Source organism: Nannospalax galili, unplaced genomic scaffold (genome assembly GCF_000622305.1).
Source record: "Nannospalax galili isolate Female #2095 unplaced genomic scaffold, S.galili_v1.0 scaffold28, whole genome shotgun sequence".
Taxonomy (NCBI): domain Eukaryota; kingdom Metazoa; phylum Chordata; class Mammalia; order Rodentia; family Spalacidae; genus Nannospalax; species Nannospalax galili.
Genome location: NW_008359594.1, coordinates 941044 through 961702, shown reverse-complemented (window position 1 = coordinate 961702; position 20659 = coordinate 941044). Strand labels below are relative to the sequence as shown.

The following is a 20659-nucleotide window of genomic DNA, read 5'->3' as shown; positions in this document are numbered from 1 at the left end:
TTCTTTAATCCTAGCACTCAGGAGGCAGAGGCAGGTGGATCCTGTGAGTTCAAGGCCAGCCTGGTCTACGAGGGAGTTCCAGGAGGCTGGAGCTACAGGGTCCAGCTGTTTGTTTCTTTTTTAAAATAAAAAAATTATTATTTTTATTTTATGTGCATGCGTGTATTGCCTGCATTTAGGTAAGTGCTGTGTCAGGCAATGCCCGTGGAGGTCAGAAGAGGCTGTCAGATCCCCTGGGACTGGAGTTATGGACAGTTGTTAGCTGCCACGTGGGTGCTGGGATTCGAACCCAGGTCTTCTGCAAGAACAACCAGTGTTCTTAACCGCTGAGCCATCTCTCCAGCCCCTCAGGTTTGTTTCTTTTAGTTAGCAGGCAGGGCCTCTCTTGAGATAGCCGCCATGGGCCTCGCTTCCTTCCTGCTTCCATTTGGTCTCTTCCAAGCCCAAGGGGGAGTTTATCCCGTCTCCTTTGCACATGCATATCTTGATGGTGTTGTGGTGTTGGGTTTGGTGACAGGCTGTGGAGCACCTGGGATTACAGCTGTATACCACCTCTTGGGAGGCTGAGGCCAAAGGTTTGTGAGGCCAGCCCGGGCTACATAGTGAGAAGTTGTCCAAAACAAATCCAGTAAGACAGGGCAAGGACAGTGGTATGTACTCACTGTTAAGGGCATTCCAGAAGGGGCTTTGAAGGGCAAAGAGGAGCCCCAAAAATGGGAAGGAGAGAGTCTGATGGAGGAAATGAACAAAGAAAGGTTAGGGTGGATATAGTGTCACTTGCCAGGGCAGCAGGGCAATGGGGTTGCTGGCAGGAGGGGAGATGGGAAGCAGGGGCTACGCTAAGGAGGGCAGGCTCTGGTAGGCTGGGGGTCAAAGGCCACATTCTCTTGAAGGGCAAAGAGGAGCCCCAAAAATGGGAAGGAGAGAGTCTGATGGAGGAAATGAACAAAGAAAGGTTAGGGTGGATAGAGTGTCACTTGCCAGGGCAGCAGGGCAATGGGGTTGCTGGCAGGAGGGGAGATGGGAAGCAGGGGCTACGCTAAGGAGGGCAGGCTCTGGTAGGCTGGGGGTCAAAGGCCACATTCTCTTATTTTGCCCAGAACAGTCTTTTCCTTTTTTTTTTTTTTTGGTGTATGTCAAAGTTTGTGTAAATAACTGATTCCAAGGTAGTTTTTTACTTTTAGCCTTAATGATAAGATCTCTGCAGCCAATTTCAGAATCACTGTCTAGGAGGGTGAGTGCTTATAGACCAATAAGATACACAGCCATCTGTAAACTCCGTACCTGTCCTCAGGGCTGTCCTAGCAAGCTACTTAAATAATAAATAGGAGAAAACTGCTATGACATAACAAAACAATGCCAAGCTGGGTCTTGTGGGGGAGGGAAGGCCTCATCTCGGAGGTTCGGTGCCTGCTCCTTTGCTGCAGGCAAGGCCCCGGTAGAGCCTTTGGCTGGGAGAGGAGGCCTGTTAGAGCTGTTTCACCATGAAGTGACTGAGGACAGCTAGATGTTTTTTGTTCCATAAAGTTCCAGGTGTCTGGGCACAGTCTCTATAACCTGCCGAGAGAATGGTTGTGGTGGGTAGGACAGGGCTGTGGGAAGGGGGCGGTGGGACGGGAAAACAGATGGCTTCATGAATCAGGCATCTGTGCAGGTGCACAGAGCCCCGGGCTTAGAGGGCCCACTGCTGGGATGAGGCCTGTATTGTTGCTGTCTTTAAATTCTAGAAGGGAATTCCATCGTGCACCTGGCCCTGCAGACTATGTATGGGGGAGAACAGATGAAGACAGTGGTATAATGGGACATGCTTAATACCAGCTCTTTGAGAGGAAACCCCCAAAGAACTGCGTCTGCCAGTCCCTGGGTACAATGCACGGCACATTTCAAACTCTCAAGGCTGACTAACCAGCTAGCAAAATTCTTGAAAATGTAATAATTGCCTCTTGGAAGCTAAGAGTGGCAGTGCCAAGTTCTCAGTAGAGAAAGAGATTATGAACAACAGCAACAAAAGTGACACGTGGGAATGTGACTGGTACACTTGTTTATGGTAGAAGTCCCTACAACCTACATCCCTGGCTCTGACGCTTTGGGGAGGAGGCCTTAGCAGAACCCACAGTGGACACACAGTGTAAGACACACACTTCCATTGCTTGAAGCCTCTAAGATTTGGGGGTTGTTTGCTATTGAAGGATAACCTAGCCCATTCTGACAGATGTATGTGATAAGCACCTGCGATATAATGCACTCACTTATAACATACCTCCTGCCCTCAAGCCTCTTTCCACAGTGAGGAAGGGGGAAGCCATTTGGTCATAGGCACAGGCTGGAATTTGAGGCTGGTGACCCAGCTGGAGGTAAGTGGATTTGATAAATATCATCTTGTCTGTAGACTTCATTGTCTTCTAGGCTTTGATATTCTAAGACTCTTGATGCTCATCACCGGGTCACTGTCCATTCATCTGCTTTTTCAGTCTACCCAATGGCTAATTCATCAGGCTGGACCCAGTTCCCACCTTGTGGAGCCCATGTCAGGTCACAAGTGTCCCTGACATGTTAGAGAGAGAGAGAGAGAGAGAGAGAGAGAGAGAGAGAGAGAGAGAAAAGAGAAGAGAGAGAGATGGGGAGGGAGCCTATAGGCAGAGAGCCACTGAGCTGTCTTTCAAAGCCATCTTCATTTCAGAAACACTCAATTGGAAACATTTCTCCAAAGTCCCACCAAATGGGCCTCTGTTCCCACTTTAACACACAGACACAGACACAGACACAGAGGCACAGACACACACACATACACACACGCACACACTCTCAACTGGCCTGCTTTCTGCTCCTGGGTCCCCCAGGGGGCTCTGCCCTCTGCCCTCTGCCCTGTATCTTCTCTGGCTCACAAACTCCTGAAAGCTTTCAAGGCCACATGGAATCTGTGCGTACACCCTTAGGTTTCAAACAAATCCTGACCAGGACTCTCACAGCTCCATTGGGGCCTGTTCACACTCTACCACATACACTCCATATTCCTGGAGCCTTCTGGAGCCTTCTGGAACCTGCACTCACTCACTTGCCCAGCCCTCTCAGAGCTAGCACGCCAGGCAAGAGGGGTTGCGTTGTAGAGGAGACTGCTGCCCTTATGGGGTTCCTTCCAGGTTGTTGGTGGGTTAGACACAAGAGGCCAGAAGCACATGCTGGCCAGGAGCCCTGGGGGGTGGGGTGGGTGGCTGACCTTAGCAAAGTTTTGCCGTCTGGAAAGCATGGGAATGAGGAGGGCATTCCAAACATGTGTGACGGCATGTGTGAAGATGGCATGTGTGAAGGCCAGGGGTTAGGATAGCACACTGCTTTGGCGTGCTGGTGGGTGCTAGGTGACTGCACAGGAGGGACCTAGGGAAGAGGGTAAGGCCTATGGCAGGTGAGCTTAGGTCTTCTGTGAGTGAGTGAGTGACTGACTGACTGACTGACTGACTGACAGCCACCCTGCTGCCCTTGGCCACAGACTTAATAATTGGGTAGTGGGGCCAGAGTCCTTTCCTTGTCCCTTTGTGTGAGTGAAGCTCTGTTTGGATTCAGAGAGTTATGTTGGGCTAGTATAGAAGATTTCAGGGGTTCTTTCCTAAGTGGGATGGATCCTAGAATGAGCCAGTAGGGTTGGAGAGAGGATAGCTTTGAGCTGGGTTCTGGCGGTCTGTGGGAAGTGCCTCTGTGCAGAGTAGAAAGACTGATAAGACAGGAGCCTTGGGTTCCAGTTCTGCGTCTGTCACTTCCCAGCCATGTGTGCTTGGGTGGGTGTCTTTGGCTCTCATCCTATTAGGATAGCTGGGGTGGGGGGCTGATGAAGGAGGCTTGTTTGAATGTCCTGGATGCAGGGCTAGCGATGGATCAAACCTGGAACTTGGGTTGAGCATGAAATAGCAATTGATGTTCCTACTGATGGAGCTGGTGGCTCTGGATCTCTGAACACCTTAGGCAGGGCTGTGAGGTACTGGTTCATACCCACATGTAGGAGGGGCTTCTGTACACAGTAAGCTCTGCACCTGGAGCTTCCAGTTCTGTGGTGAATTTCTGCATGGCATCCTTTCATTTTGGGATTGTGTTTTGTAAGTGGAGCCCGATGGGGCTATGAGACACAGCAAGTCCCCACCTCTCACTGTCCTCTGCCTTCCTGGGTGGGCTCTTGACTGCCTGTCTCCACCTCCTGGTTCCAGGGCTACCTTCTACAGCAACTGGTTGAGTCAGCGGGGGAACACTCACATGCCACCCTGCAAGGGACCTTGGTGAAGTGGCAGGGTGGGATCCAGGGAGTGCCTGTGGCATCTAGACAGGGCATAGTGACAGCCATCCCTGTCTCCACTGGCAGCACGTGTTGCACTGGGTGGACGACTCGGCAGGTGTGGGGGTGTCCTAGTGTGGATGTTAGTGGGTAGCTGGAGGTTGAAATCTGGCTTTTCATGTCCACCAGGGGTTGAGCATGAGTCGTGGAAGGGGAGATGGACTTCCTTGACTGTGACCTTGGAGCCCTGTAAATAAAGTGGTTAGTTGATTGAATTCAGGGTCTGTTTCCCTTCCTCAGCTCAGAGTCCACAGTCATTTGGTGCTGTACTGGATGGTGTTAATCATGCTGGTGAGGTGAGGAGCAAGAGGTGCTCAGGTTACCCTGTGGTGGGGTGAGCTGCCTGTGTTCCCAGCAGTCAATGGCATTCCCTGGGGCACACTGTAAATTCAGGTTCCCATTCAGGAGTTCTGGGGTGGCCTGAGACCCTATATTTCTGGTGAGCCCTGGTGAGCTGTGGCTGTTGTTTCCTTCTGTGAGTGGCCAGGCTCCAGGAGGTACTTGCAGGACTTATGAGGCACAAGGAGGGGCCCACAAGAATGATCTACAGGTGACACTGCACCTCCAGAGTTGGAGATTGACAGTGGAGACACTCAGCCACTGTGTCCTTCCAGCATCTGACAGCTTCCCGTAATAATCTCACTCATCTTCCTCACCTCATCATCAGGTAAGTAGCAAAAGCTACCCCACATGCAAAGCAATGAAGAACACTGCAGTGGGGGATGAGCCCCAGGTGGCACGTGGTAAACACAGAGCCTGGTCTGACTGCAGGGCTGTCCACTCTGCCACCTTTCCCCCAAAGCTTAGAGGCAGGAACCAGACCCCATCCCTCATGTGGCCCTGGCCTGACGGTACCCGGGGTCTGTTCTGATCTGGGAGCCCTGGCTTGCAGTTACCTCTGCCTTCAGCCGTTCAATCTCGATCTCGCCATCCTCGATCTGCTGCCTCAGCTGCTTGGCCACCATCTTCTCCGTCTCCACTATCTGCAGCAGGTGAAGGTACTTCTGCATCAGTGCCTCATGCTCTGTGGCCAGTGTCCTGTAGCTGTGGACAGAGGTGTGTAGCAGGTGAGATGCTACCCCTTGTCTCCAGCCCCTGTACATCCCACTGCACACTGACCTCTGGTTCCTCCATTAGCCTGGCTCTCCCTGTTGCTTTTTCTTTGTTTTATCCCCTCCCACCCCTCTGGGACTCTGTCTAGGCAGACTGTCATTCTGAAACTTGTCCCTGACACTCCTTCCCTAGGCTAGCTGCATCCTTTTTCTTAGGCTACCTCTGGGCTCAGCTAAAATGCTGCCTCCAGGAAGCCTTCCTGTGTGAGCCCAGGGATTTTCTTTCAGTACTCAGGCTTCTGGGCTTCTAGGACCATGGTCATGATGACATGGATGGAGGAGGAGGATGGATGTCTGTGCCTAGCAGGTGCTCAGTGAACACTTGCTGCATGTGGGTATGCCTGCGAATGGATGGATGCATAAGGCCTTGTGGGATAGACAGAGGGCAGTCAGGCACACATATCTTACTCTTTAGGGGGGATGTCTGAAGGTCCTGGACAGGATGAGTGTTAAATGTGAGTCCTAGGTTTTTAGTGTGTGTCACGGAGGGGCGGCAGCAACAAGGACTTGTTATCAAGGAAGAGTTCAGGAGGTGCAGGCCCACCCCCAAGTTGGAACTGATACCCACTGCAGGCCAGCCTTGGGTGGGAGGCCTGTGTTGGAGGTAAATGGTAATGAGGCTGGGTACTAGATGGCATTGGATCAGAGAGGATTCTAAAGGACAGACAGCCTGGCATTGGCTTCCAGCCCCCATAGAAATTGGCTCCCTCTCTAGGGTCATCCACTGTCTCCTACTTCTCACTGACTGATGGGCCACTTTTCAGTTTGGCAGCTTCTGACATGACCACCCAGCCCTGAACACAGCTGGTCAGTGGGGCCAGGGCAGGAAGGTAGGTCTTTGTCCAAGACTTGGGAGCCTGCCACATGAAGTCACAAAGTCTGAGACTCTAAAGGCCACTTGGGATAAAGATAACTTCTTGAAAAGTCCCAGGTCTGTGGAGACTTTCAGGAGGCTGTGGTAACCTTGTGATATGAAAGGTGATGGTGTGAATAGGGCAGGTACAGACAGTCCTGTCCCCCGTTGGTGCTAGAAGGGGTCTTCTTGGGAGGAAGCTGGCTGTATCCTGATGATGGGGAGGATGTGATAGGACAGGGTTGGTGTCTATCAGGCTCAGTTCTGCTGGGGCAAGGGTAAAACACTGGGCTTGAGCAGGAACCTGGGGAAGCTGACCCCGTTCTTACCCATCACTCCTTGATGATCAGTATTGGGCTCTAAGAGAACTGTCTTTCTATTATAATACTATTAGATTAAAATGGTGATCTGGGTGCTTCTCTTATGAAAATGAATACCAGGTTTTAAGATCTTTCCAACTTTCCAGGAGACTTAATTTCCTTCACTTGTAAATAAAGTTCAGTTGAGAGAAAGGAATCTGTTTTCACAGCACCATGGCTCCCCACTCGGGCGTGAACGCGTAGCTTCTTCATTGGTCAAGTCTTACTAACTGCACACACCTCAGACTTCAGACAGGAGTCCATCTGTAGGTGATCTGCTGGTCTTCCTTCCTTTCCTCCTTTCTCTTCCCTTCATCCTTCTCCCCTTCCCTTTCCTTCCTTCATCCCCCTCCCTCCCTCCCCTTCCCTCCCCTTCCCTTCCTTTCCTTTTTTCTCCCTCCTATTAAGTTTTGAATCCGAAATGTCCCCTGAAGTTTCAGGGTTAAAGGCTTGGTTGTAACTGGTGGGCTTTTAAGAAATGATTGGATCATAAGTATTCTGATTTACTTAAGCATTCATTTACAGATAGATTCATAACTGAATGGCATCACTGGGAGGTAGTGGAAACTAGAATGTGAGGCCTGGTTTGAAGAGGTAAGTGGTAGGGGGTGGTTGCCTTTGGAGGGTATATATTGCTTCTGCCCTTTCCTGCCTCCTGTCTCTGTTCCCTGGCTGCCCTGAGTTGAGCAGAGCTTTCTCTGCCATGCATGCCTAATTACAGTCCTACAGAAATGATGGAAGCTGACTGTGCACTGAAACCTTTGAAACTGTGAGCCAAGATAACTCTTTCTTCCCTCAAGTTAATTGGGTATTTTGTCACAGAAGTGAAAAGCCAAAAGCAGAGGGGAAAAACAACAACAAAGCCCCAACAACACTGGGAGTGAGGGCACTGCTGTGACTGCTACCTAACCATGGGGTTCAGAAACCTCCGTGGCAGATTTTATTGGGGAGGTTTGGAGATACGAGCTAAAAAGCCTGAGACAGCTGCTGGCAGGGTGTTCTGGTGAGAGGAGGCCAGAATGCCGATGGGAATGTGGAGAGAGAAGACCATGCTTGGGAGGTTTCAGATGGAAAAAGGACTAGGTCAGCAAGTGGACTAGAGACCATTTATGTTATGTTCTGGCAAAGAACCCATCCAAGCCTTTGTGAGAGTGGCCTAATGACACTAGAGGAGGAAGTAGTCCAGCATCAAGGCTATGCCGTCAATATTGTGGTTGCTTCTAGCTTGACTGACAGTGAGAATCACAAACATAATGCAGAGCAAAAAGATTTGAAAACCTTACATGTAGCCAGAAAATAAGCATGTGTAAGGTAGGGGCCAAGTAAAGTGTGGTTGCTGAACAGATGTAGCACCGTTAAAAAGAGGCTAATGGGCCGGGAGACGGCTGTCAGCAAAGCACTTGCTATGTATGCAAGCATGAGGATCCGACTTGGATCTCCAGTACACAGGCTAAAAAAATAAAACAGGTGTGGTGCCATACATTTGTAATCTCAGGACTAGAGAGGCAAAGACAGGCATGTGTCTGGGGTTCCCTGGCCAGTCAGCCTTGCCTACTTGGTGAGTTCTAGGCCAGTGAGAGACCTTATTTCAAAAATATGTACAGTGACCATGGAGCAACACTCAAGGTTGTCCTATGGCTTCCATACTCACACTCAGGTGTGTACATGCACAGACACACAGACACCGACACACAGACATATAGACATAGACACAGTCTCTTCTCTCTCTCTCTCTCTCTCTCTCTCTCTCTCTCTCTCTCTCTGTCAACTTCTTTGCATTAGGACAATAGGAAAGATGTCTTGAGGGTATACTAGGAATTGGCCAGACTCCAGCCAAGATTTTGCTTTGAGAAGATACTTCAGGAACCAGGAACCTATGGGAGTTCCTTTCCATATTCAGTCGTTCAGGCACTCTGTGGCAGATGCAGCTCCAGGTCAAGTGGATGTGGCTACTGCTTGAGCTGTTATTGTCCATAGGCATGCAGCATGTAAGAGTTGTGGGGTCACAGAAGCTTACCCCCAGATTTCAAGGGAAGCCCTGGTAGGCCAGGCAGTGTTTGGCAGGGTCAGAGTCCCTGAGCAGTCCCTGAGAGGGTGCTGGGGGAAGTTGTGAGAGCTGAAGCTGAAGCTTAGTGGGGGCCTCTGGATGTGGCCTCAGGATGTTGGAACGTAGAACATCTGCTGAGGAAAGATGCAAGAAGTGAGCAGACTCTGAGAGAGGTCTTGTGAGCTGCAGCCTATAGGGGTGGGACTTTCCAAGTCCTTTGGAGTTCATATCACGCTTGGATACCCAGACATGGAGTTACATGATATAATAATGTTTGCCCTGCTCACCAATAATAGTTGCCTTGAATCATAAGAGGAGAGTTTGGACTTGGACTTCTGAGAAACTGTTAAGACTGTGGGGACACTAAGAGATAGAATGGATGCATTTGATATTATGAGATGGCCATATGCCTTTAGGGGCCAAATATTATGATTTGATTAGAAATGTTCCTCATAGGTTCATGTGTGAAGGCTTGGTTGCCAGCAGATGGGCTTTTAGGAAGCCATCATGAGGGCTCTGACCTACGCAATGAACCAACCTTTGAGAAATTCGTAACTGCATGGACTGTTGGGAGGTGGTAGAAACCATGGAGGGTTGGTCCTGATTGGAAGAAGTAGGTGGCTGGGGAGTGTGCCTTTGAAGGTTTTGAAGGGAATATATACTTGGTTGCTTGTTTCTTTTGGTCTTTTTTTTGAGACAGGGTCTTCCTATAGCCCCAGCTGGCCTGGAACTCACTATGTAGACCAGGCTGGCCTTGAGCTCACAGAGATCTGCCTGCCTCTGCCTCCTGAGTACTGGGGTTAAAGGTGTGTGCCACCACACCCAGTTGAAGGGTATATATTTTGTTCCCAGATTTTCCCTCTCCTCTCTGCTTCCTGGCTGCCATGAGGGAACAGTCTCTCCTCTGTCAGACTCTCTGCTATTATGTTTTTTATATTGACACAGGCCAATCCTGGACTGAAACCTCTGAAGCCATGAGCAAAAATAAACTTTTCTTCCTGTAAGTTGTTTATCTTAGGTATTTGGTAACAGCAATGCAAAATACCCTTCCCCTTCTTCTTCTCTCCTTCCTTCCTTTCCTCCCTCCCTTGATCCCTTCAGTGAAGACAGACTGAGCCACTCCTGGTGCCTGCACTGTCTTTATGAACTTACAGACTTTCAGAGCTAGAAAGGAACTCAGGGATCATGAAAGGTCGACTGTATGATTTGATAAATGAAGACACTGAGGTCCAGGGAGGAGAAGCAATTTGCTCTGAACAATAGTTGGTCAGTGTCAAAGCTGGAGGCAGAATCAGCATTAGGGCCGGAGAATGTATTTCACCTTTCCCGATCCCCAGTGTCTGGACTGGCATCTAGTTCTCACTGAAATGTAGACCACGGAGTTCTCTGACTGTTGTATTTTATAAACCACTATATGCATAACTACAGAGGCATCCCTAATACTAGACTATGATACATTCAGTGCGAAAGAACATTGTGTCTCTACATGATATTAATATACCACCATGCTTATTTTTGTACATAGAATGTATCTATTAAGTATATGTAAATAAAACCTAAATTAAGAATATGTAAAAATATTTGATACTCAATATGGCTGTGGCAGAAAGCCAGTTGCTGTACACACACACACACACACACACACACACACACATACACACACACACACACACGCACACACACTGTTGTAGAGCAAAACAGCCACCATCTTTATCAAATCAGCTGTGCTTACTTGCAAGAGTCTATCACAATCTGGCTTGTCGCTTGTTAACACTGTCCCATAGAAGGAGGGACTGGGGAGGGTAATTGGACCTTCAGCTAAGATTCCAGCCACTCCCCCAACTCATTTATTTGCAATTCTGCCCTAATTACATGTAGCTTCAGGATCTCAGGAGGTGCTAGAGTGCATAGCCTAGGGAAGGTGATAGGAGGGGGCTGGATTCACGTGACCGTGAGGAAGTCATCATCCATGCTGGGTGTGAACTTTTCAGTTTGGCTGCTTTAGGGTCACTCACACTCCTGTCAATGATCCTTCACTCATGCTGTATAAGTGAGTCCAGTAAATTCATTGGGACATTAGGACCTTAGAAGGAGGAGGTAGATCTTTACATCTCCCTGGGAAGGAATTCTTGTGACACATGCACACATATGCACATGCATGAACACGCATGCACACATAGAGATGCATGCACACACTATGAGGTTGACACTGAATAAAGCTCATAGTCTTATCGCCTGACTCCCTGATTTGAGCCTCATGAGGCCTTGGGCAAAAACCTCAGCTGAGCCTGCACTTCTGACCCACAGAACTGTGAGATAATGAAAGGATATTTCAAGCTGACAAGCCTGTGGTGAAAACTAAAACATTCTAATATATATTATTCATTTTTGAAACTTGAGGTTGAATATACGTATTTGAAAAGCACAGCAGTTAACTGCACAGGGTCGAGATAGGCAGGAGGAGGGATAGCTTAGCAGCCTGGGCCTCCACTTGGCTTGGGCTTTACTCACACCTCTGGACTAATAATGCACTTTGCAGCCTGAGACCCTTAATTGCACACACCCCTGCCTGAGGGATGCACCTAGTCACATGTTAGCCACCCATGACCCCCATCTGCACTGATTTGCATGCTCCATCTACTCTGAACAATACAAGGTTTCTCCTTCCTTTAACAACCATCAAATTTAGCAGATTCTATTCAGCCATACTCTAGTTATGTTCAGGTATGAAGTGGGGAAGCTGATCTGGCCTGAACTAGTTTTGGGTGTGTGTGCAATAAGGCAAACTGTGTCTTCAAAGTAAACTTTTAAGGATAATCCCCTACTTACCATCTTATGACTATGTGTAATTGGGCATGTATATGATTAAAATGAGATGCATCATGGGAAGAGACATGCACAGTAGAAGAGCTTATATAACTTAGCTGTCAATCAAAATAAAGAACCACTCACACTATACCCCATAGCAACCAAACTCCTCCTTCGCTTGAACCCCATAAAAGGAAGCCCCAAACAACAATTGGCGCCTTCAGTATCTTCCCTCACGTGGTTTGATGTCACTCTTGACAGTGAATCTGGCCTGTTCTATCACTTTGCTTTGAATAAAGTTCCCTTGCTGCTTTTACAAATCGGTGTGAGCCTTTAGTTCAGTTCTTTGAATAAGAGGCCAAAAGCCTGGAAACACCTGGCCCAGGTCCAAAACACTAGAAACAATTTGATCAGTTTTGATAAATACGTAAATCCTAATCAAGCAAGACAAAGCTGATTTCCACCACCCAGGAAGTCCTTCCCAATCATTTCTCACTCCAAAAGTAACTGATATTCTGGTTTCTACCACTCTGGCTAGTTTTGCCTGGTCTAGAATCTCAAGTGACTGGAATCCTACATCACATTCTTTTTTCTATAGTCACTCAGCATATTGATTTTGAAATTCATCCATTTTGTTGTGCATAACCGTAGCTGATTCATTTTTATTACTCAGCAATATTCCATTGCACGGATGCACCGAGGCTTGTTGACAGACCCCATGGCTGATGGCTGGGCATAAAACTGTTAAGAGCATTTACATCTGAGACTTTTTATGGTCATGTTTCATTCCTCTTAGATAAGTACTAGGGAGTGCAACTGCAGTTAGGAGAGCACACGGTAAGCAGGTGCCTAATGATGTCCCAGTTTGTGCCATTTTACCCTCCTGCAGCACCCTGAGGGTTGTAGTGCTTCTAGCCCTTCACTAGCATTTGGTACTGTCAGTTTTGATCATTTTAGCGATCTACCATAGAGATACTGATACTTCATTGTCTCTAGAGATTTTTTGTATTGATGAATAAACAATTTAAAATTCTAATGCTTTGGGGCTTGGAGATGGCTCGGCAGGTAAAGGTACTTGCTGCCTGACAACCTGAGTTCAATCCCCAAATTCTACATGGTGGAACTCCCACGTTGTGTCCTCCCTATACACACATACACATATGCACAGAAATAGACAAATTGAAAAGCCCTCAAATGCTTAAATACTTATGAAGTCTCTTTATGTAATAATTTCATTTGACATTCAAGTGCTGTTTGCACCTAAACAACAAACCCTCTTATTGATTCTGCTTTGATGCTGGGAGACCGAGATTCAATTGCCCTCCCCGAATCTGGGTTGTTCTTCACTAAGTTTCATCCTTGTCCCCTGCAATTTCTGTTCTAAATCACAGCTCTCATCATGTTACTCTCCTGGTGTAAAACCTACAGTGGCTCCCCACTGTTCACAGATGAAAGGTCAGACATCTCTGCAGGAAGTCTCATATCAATTATGGTCTCATGCCAGCTGTCCACCTCATATGGAGGTCAGAGGACAACTTGTGGGAACCAGTTCTCTCTGGGAGATGACCCAGAACTTCAGGACCAAATGCTGGATTCTGCCAAGAGATGTTTTAACAGCACCCACTCGTCCCTCTCTCTTTTCCCTTCCCAGCTCCTTCTCCCAGGGCTTGGGCTTGCAGAATAGCTTGGTCTCTTCTGCCTGCACAGCTGGGCAAGGTGAGACATACCTGGCGTGAGCAATGGCTGCCACCCACTCATCACAGTCCTTTGCATCCTCAGTCCTCAGTTCCAAGGCCTTCTGGTTCTCATGGGTGAAGTTCACTGTGAAGTAATGCTGCACCAAGAAGAAGACATCTCCAGTTACTAGGGTGTCCTCAGTCCTGCAGAGCTTCCTGCTGTCCATCTGGCTGTCATGCTGAGTGCCGGCTGCCATGGCAGCCAGGCCCTAATGCATTCTTTGTGATCACTGGAACACCATCCTATTTAGTAGTTTCAAACGCTCCATCAAAAGGCTTTTGTGTGATGCAACAAAACTTATGCTTAGGATGTGATAAGGAAGCGAAATCCACAAAGTCTTATTTGCCAACAAATTCTAGAAAAGCCAGTTTGAAACCACCAGGCATGCTGGACGGACAGCAGGGACAATACACTGAGGGAGCATCTCCTTGGGGGACTGGGTACCCATTCAATGCAGCATGTCTTTACTCCGCAAAAACGGACTAAGCATTCTTTTAGATGCTGGGGTGACAGCAGCAATTCAGGTACAACCTCCAGGAAAGCTTACAGGGAGCCACTTCCGTGCTAGGTGCAGGTGACTGACTTAAAGCCGAGTCAATCACGGGGCTGGCCCCCTGAGATCTCAGGGAAGCCAGGTAAGAGACACATCTGTGGGGTTGTTATGGGAGTTAAATACCCGTAAAACTCTTGGAACAACACCTGCTACTTAGTAAGCACCACCTGAGTGTGTGTGGTAATTAATGCAGTATGATTGCTATCACACTGGAGGTGAAAGGGTTGTGGGGCACAGAGAGAGTCACCTGCAGATTCAGCTTAGGGAGGACGTGTCCTGGGCCCTGGTTCAATTTCAGTTGGCTGAACAACTGTGTGGGGGAGCATGGTTACCTAGAGCCTGCTCGGGAACATGAGGAGGACACAGTGCAGTCTGACAGAAGGCGCAGGGGTGCTCATGGGCAGGAGCTCAGGGGTACAAAACTTAGGGAGCAGATGAGAGAAAAGGGGTGAGGATGAACCCTGGTTTCTGGTTTGAGCAACTGGGGTGCCAGGGGTGGGTGGGAAATTGACAAGCTGTCAGGATCCCTGGCCAGCCTTAGGGTGGGGAAGGAAGTTGGAGAAAACTCAGAGGGAGGAGGAGGACTCCAAGTTCAGGGCCACCTGCAGCTGCTTCCTGGGAAGGTGGGGGGGCGGGTGCAAAGAGGGGACTTGGGCTTGCCCTTTGAAGGATGTACCAAATGGGGGCGTGCCTGTTCCTCTGTCTTTTGGTGTCCAAGTGGCTGGGAACAGCAGCAGCACCAGGTGCAATGTTAACTAATTTTAGTCTGTGACTTCTACTGTATTTTTGTTACTTGTCATTCTAGGTGATAGCCGTGTGTGTGTGTGTGTGTATGTGTGTGTGTGTGTGTGTGTGTGCGCGTGTGTGTGTGTGTGTGTGTGTGTGTGGGGAGAGAGAGAGAGAGAGAGAGAGAGAGAGAGAGAGAGAGAGAGAGGAGAGAGAGAGACTTGTTGCAGAGTCAATGTCTCCCTTTGTCTCCTAGGAAACCGATAACTGAGGCTATAACATGAAATGTCAGCTCCAGCCTTGAATAACTGAATCTGGATGGCTCCAGCGGGCACAGGCCCTGTGGGAAGGAAGCAGGTTAAAAGCAGAGCTGCAGGTGGCCACTTAGCTCCTTCTAAGAGAGGAGAGATGAGAAGCCTACAAAGGCTCATCTTGCATGATCTTGTTTTGTGCCATATCCACTAAGTGGTACAGGTATGATCTGTTTTCCGCTGAAGCTTTCTGAGAAGCTGAAGCCACAAGTGGAAAGCAAAGGAACTGAACTGCTGGGTACAAGTTTCCTTTCTCTTACTGAATACTTTCTATTAGTTAGTCGAGCAACACGACTCTTTAAAACCAGGCATCGGGGAAGTTTTGTTTTGGTCTTTTTTGAGACAGGGTCTCCCTGTAGACCCAGCTGGCCTGGAACTTACTATGTAGACCAGGCTGGCCTTGAACTCAGAGATCCGCCTGCCTCTGCCTCCCAAATGCTGGGACTAAAGGTGTGCACCACCACACCCAGCACGTCAGGGGAAGTTTTATGGTCCAGAAGCCTGTAAGGAGTATAATGTAGGACATAAGTCTTGGGGTTCTAACTCAGAAACAAGACCTTCTCAGTTATATGCAGGCACACGTTTAGGGGTTCCCTTAGAGCCCCAAGGGGATGTTCCCAAGTTGGAGGACCCTCTCCAGACACTGTGACTCAGAGTAGGCATGGTTTCCTTCCTTCCTGGGCTTTTCTAGGAGGTGAGCTCTGACAATGGGCTGGGCTGAGACCCCCTAACTCCTAGAGAATTCTTGCCAACTGGTGCTGCTTGGTGGAGAAGCAAAGGGCTCTGACACCCTGAGTTCTGCAACCTCATCCCTGTTGGTCATTTAACCAAAAACCAGTAAAGTGTCAGAAGACCTGAATACTCAGGTGATGACCTTGGCATTCTGCCCCTCAGGTCAGTGCCAGGCCTCCTAGCAAGCTGGCTGGAGGCCACCAGAGACTTCTATGCCTCTTGCCTTCCACCTCCATAGCTAGTTACCAGTGTGTTGTTCTGTCCATCTGACCTCTGTGTGGCCTTGCTTGGTCCTTTTCCCTGATGTTCTAGGTAAGACACAGGCTCCAAGCAAGAGTCCTTGCCTCTGTGGTTCTCCTTGGAGACAGCTAGATTCTGGGTGAGCAACAGGTTGGAGGGTCAGGTGAAAAATGGCCAGTTAGGTGGGGTGGGCATGAGGTCATGGAGCAGGCATGGCTGCGACCTAGAAAATTCCCCGTGTCTCAAAAGCAGCAGGTACCAGGTGCCAGGGTGAGAACTAAGGAATGCTCATCTTCAGGGCCTGGGCCAAAGGGTCTGAAGTTCTTGGGGGCTGGGAAGTCTCAGCATTCAGGGGTCAAGGAGCCTGCACCCCAGGCTCCCTTTTTAGTACAACTTCCTGCACCAGAGACATACAATTGACCAAGGAGTCGATTGTATTCTCCCTGTCTAGTGGGGACAGTATTTTGTCCAAGGTCACCCATCCAGAAATAGCATTACTGGAGACGAAACCTGGGGCAGCTTTTGGCTGTGGGGAAGCCGCAGCTGAACCATCAGTGTCTCAAGTGGCCCGAGACAGAAGCTTGTTTCCTTGTGTCTGTAAGCCTTCCCCTGAGAGTTGGTTTATATGACCATGTTGCTCCACTGACTAGTAGAAATTAGTCAATAAAGTGAAAGGAAACCTGTGCCCAGCAAGTCTGCATTACTACACATCGGGTTGAGGGCAACCCAAGGAAGGAACCTGAGCTGCATGGGACTTGTGGGGCTCAGAAATAGAGATGGAGATGCAGAGAGACAGGAATGAGGAGGAAGGAGGAAGGGAGGAATAGTGAGCACAACACCAGTGCAGACGCAGAGGCAGGCATAAGGGTCCTGGTAAAGAGCAAAGCCCTTGCATACAGGGTCAAAGGTGAGTTCTAGGCTCCCGAAGATCCTAGAAGGCAGGCTGGAGAATTGAAAGAGGCCAAATGACAAATCGGATGTCTAGAACTGTGTGCAGAAAATCCCGATGAGCAACACCTGTGGGGAGCAGGAGGGCCACTGTGACCTCGTGGGTACATGTGCTGTACACAGGCACTGTCTGCTTCTTGTGGGAGCCAGAGGTCATGGGAGAGGTGAACTGAGCCTCACTTCTTATGGGGGGCTGAAGCCCAGGTGTGGGGCACCACTAGGATCAGAGTCAAAGGTCACATCAGCTGGGTGGTCAGGCCAGGGTCCTCCCAAGGTACTCTAATGTTCTCTTCAGTCATGGGGAGGAGTTCCTCAGTTAACTAGGGCTAATGGGAGCCTGGAAGTGGAGGCTGGCCTAATGTCGGTTTTGCAGGCGACCCAGAGTGTGGCTTGGGGCAAGTAGGTCTGTTCCTCCTTGTCACCCTTGGCTTCCTTACCTGTGATATGATAAGTTAGGCTCTGAGGTCTTCCTGAACTCTGTGATGTGAATGTAGACACACACACAAACACATTTGGACAGACAGACACACATACTATATACCTACACACAAGCTATATATCCCCCACCAGACACAGTACACACACATACACACACGAACCAATAGACACATATATACCATATACCCACATATTAAATATACCCACACATGAGTAGACATAGACATACCATATACATACCAAATACCCACACAGACACACCACACAAAAGTACATAGAGACAGACTTATATACCAGATATACATATACCACACACATATATCCATAGCATCTATACACGCAGATATATACCACACACAGATATATACATACATAGGCACACATATACACATATGAACAGATAGACACCACACACAGACACATACATACACATATACACATGCATACACACATGAGCAGACAGACAGACAGATACCATACATAGACACACACACACACAGTTCTATTTGGAGAATATGGAAGAATAATGAATGTGTATGTGCTCTGGGTCTTTCCTTTGGTCTTCTCAATCCTTTCCATGGCCTTTGGGGGTGTCTAGGCATGCTTCTGGCCCCAAGGTCAGGTATACAACCACCATGTAATCTGAGGGGCTGGGCGTGGTACTATGTCCTGTGGTCAGCCTGGCTGAGGTTGGGGAAGCCCCTCTGGGCCCCAGGGTCACACAGACCAGGGATTTAGGGTCTCAGGGAGGAGTCTGTGGGGATCACAGGCGTGGCCTGGCTCAGGCTGGGGGCTGTGTTGTCTGTGGACACTGTCCCTCCCTTCATTCACAGGACCACTTTATCTCAGAGGCCTCTCCTGTCTTGGGGATCTCACAGATGCACTGACCCATGGGCCTCAGGCTGCTCAGAACCTGGGCCTATATGATCTGTGGTATCCAGAGCTCTAGCCAGTGCTGGTTCTGAGTGAATGGTAAGGGGCTGAAGAGGGAGGAGATGAGTGATGAGGCACCCAGCACACTGTGGTCCTCCCTCAGCTCATTAATAATGACACCGACACAATCCTCCTGAGCATGTGCCCTGCACCTGCCGTGCTGCCCCATATGAGCCCCTGAGAAGAGGGCGAGACCCTGAGTTTGTTGCCCTTAGTTAGCAGAGATTCTGGGACTGCTGTTTTATTTTTATTAACACAAGGCAAGCACCTGCCGGATACACGGAGCCCCAGACAGGGGAACTGAGGGTGATAGAATTTTCTCTGTGTCAGCCTACTTCCCACCTTTATCTTACTCTCCTGCCAGGATTCGGGGTGGTCAGGGTAACTTCTGGGAAGTAGGTTCTGCTGTAGATTGAGAGGAAGTGAAGACTTCCATGAGGGGCGGTCAAGGTTATGAAAGCCTCAAGGTTGGAAAAGTGAGGGAAGACAAGAATATGGAGGAAAGGGGACAGAGAAGGACTTCCTGTTGCATCTTATTGGGCCCTCGAGGTCCCTGAGTTGAGAAAGCCTTTGTCTTAGTTCCTTCCCCCACCCCTGCCAACATCTTTTTGTGAAGTTCAAGTGTTTGCAAATGTTGGAAGAAATTTTCCGTGAAGCCTACATAAGCTACTGTTAGGATTCCTCTGCTGCACTCTGTAGCCCTTGAAGACAAAATTGGTCTTCACCAGAGGCTCCTAGTAAGAAACTATCCACATGGAAGATTCCAGGCTACAGTCTATCACAGACACCTCAGGACAGGGCAAGCCACCTCCCCACAGAACACCATAGCTCTGCAGAGTCCCTGGCTGGCAACACAGCTTGGGCACCTTGCTTCAGCTTGGGAAACCCCTGGTGCTGACTGCTGAGGTCACAGGAGGCTCTGGTTTAACTGTTTCCTGCCTCCCAAAGGTGAGACCAGGTCACGTGACCTGCTGACCTTCTTGGAATTAGGAGAGGAAGAACAGGCAAGAGTTAGGGTTAGCATAATGTGACTTTGCAGCCCAGTTTGGATCAAGGAACCCATCCCCCACCAAGTCTCTGAACTGGGAGCACCCCTGGCTGGAACAGATACACTTTACTGAAGCCTTCTTGTCTGTGTGTGGTTAAAGAAAAAGGCCGTTTACAAAAACTTTTTTCCTTTTCGTTTTTGTGTGTACATGTTTGCGTGTGTATAGATATACATGTGCGTCTGCATGTCTGTACATGTATGTGCAATGCATATGAAGGCCAGAGAAGCAATGTACACTGTATATTCCCCGGGGACGTGCTATGATTCGTGCTAAAACCTATTTGGTCCTGAGCAAAGTGGGGCAGTTGGTCACCTACCAGACACAGGTACAGGTGGCAGTCTCAGCAGCTGGAGCTGCAGCTGGTTGTGCTGCTCACAGCTGAGGCCTGAGGCAGCTTTGTTATCTTTTGGAGCCCTCGGCTCCTCACTGACAGGCTGATACTTGTCCTGGTCAACTATATGCAATGGCGTTAACGAAAGTGAGGTTACCTTTTCCTTTCTGCCAGAATGGTTCCTCATTCACTAAGTCTAGCCACATCTACCTAGCTCCTGGGTACAAAGAAGCCAAGTCTACCTCATGGCTATCGGTGACAATAGGCACGCCACAGAGTGAGTGTGCCCAGAAAGGTGCGGGCATTCTTCATTAGGTCTTTCCAAAGTCCCTGATCCTTACATCAAAACACTTGTGTTGCTGAAGTCAGGTGTTGCGGCTGGCACAGGTTCCACCTGTGCAGCTATGTCTTTCGCTATGGGTCAGGTGGCTCCCATGGCCCCATCCTTCATGACCCCCTCCAACCCATATGTAATGACTTTCTCATTGTTTTTGCTACTGCCTCAGACAGTGTCAACTCAGGCTGCATATCAAAGTCATCTGGGAACATACAGAACAGTGATAGGCACCTTTTAAGGATCCATGACAACAGAAGGGGAGGGGCTATGGGCACTGCGTGTGTGTGTGTGTGTGTGTGTGTGTGTGTGTGTGTGTGTGCGCGCGCGCACGCGCTCTTACTGTCCTGGAACTCACCAAGTAGGCTAGGTTGGCTGGCCGGTTAGCTCCAGAGATCCACCTGTCTCTGCCTTCCCCAGGGCTGGCATTACAAGCATGTACCACCACAACGTGCTTTTTTATGTGGGTTCTGGAGCTCGAACTCAGGTCCTCATGCTTGCATGGCACTCACTCACCCACTGAACCATCTCCCTATCCTGGCACTGGTATTTTTGAAGGCTCCCCAGTTGGTTCTTATATCACCCATTGCCTGGAAACCTCAAGGAAGGAGTTTTTGGCAGAAGTACAGGCACCTCTCTTCCCCTGCCCCTCGTTCTTCTCAGAGACCACTGGCAGCAGCAGGGGAACGTGCCTGGGAACTCCTGGAGTTTGGAACAGTGCCATGGGGAGAGGGGAGCAGTGGGCTGTGGGTGCTGAACTCTAAGTACAAGTGCAGAGAGAAGGAAGCAGGTGGAAGATGGCAGGTGGTGGGGCAAAGGTGGGGCAG

At 49.1% G+C, this 20659-nt stretch overlaps 1 protein-coding gene across 2 annotated transcripts in view; it reads right to left on the bottom strand.

Annotated features, from left to right (window-relative positions):
* Positions 1 to 20659, bottom strand: part of Rasgrf1 (Ras protein specific guanine nucleotide releasing factor 1) — a 123769-nt gene that overhangs the window by 90100 nt on the left and 13010 nt on the right. For both annotated transcript variants that reach the window (XM_017795673.1, XM_017795674.1), the window contains exons 2-3: positions 13228 to 13334; positions 5218 to 5365 (exon numbers count right to left, since the gene is read on the bottom strand). In XM_017795673.1, coding sequence (XP_017651162.1) covers positions 5218 to 5365; positions 13228 to 13334 — 255 coding nt within the window. The remainder of the gene's footprint in view (positions 1 to 5217; positions 5366 to 13227; positions 13335 to 20659) is intronic.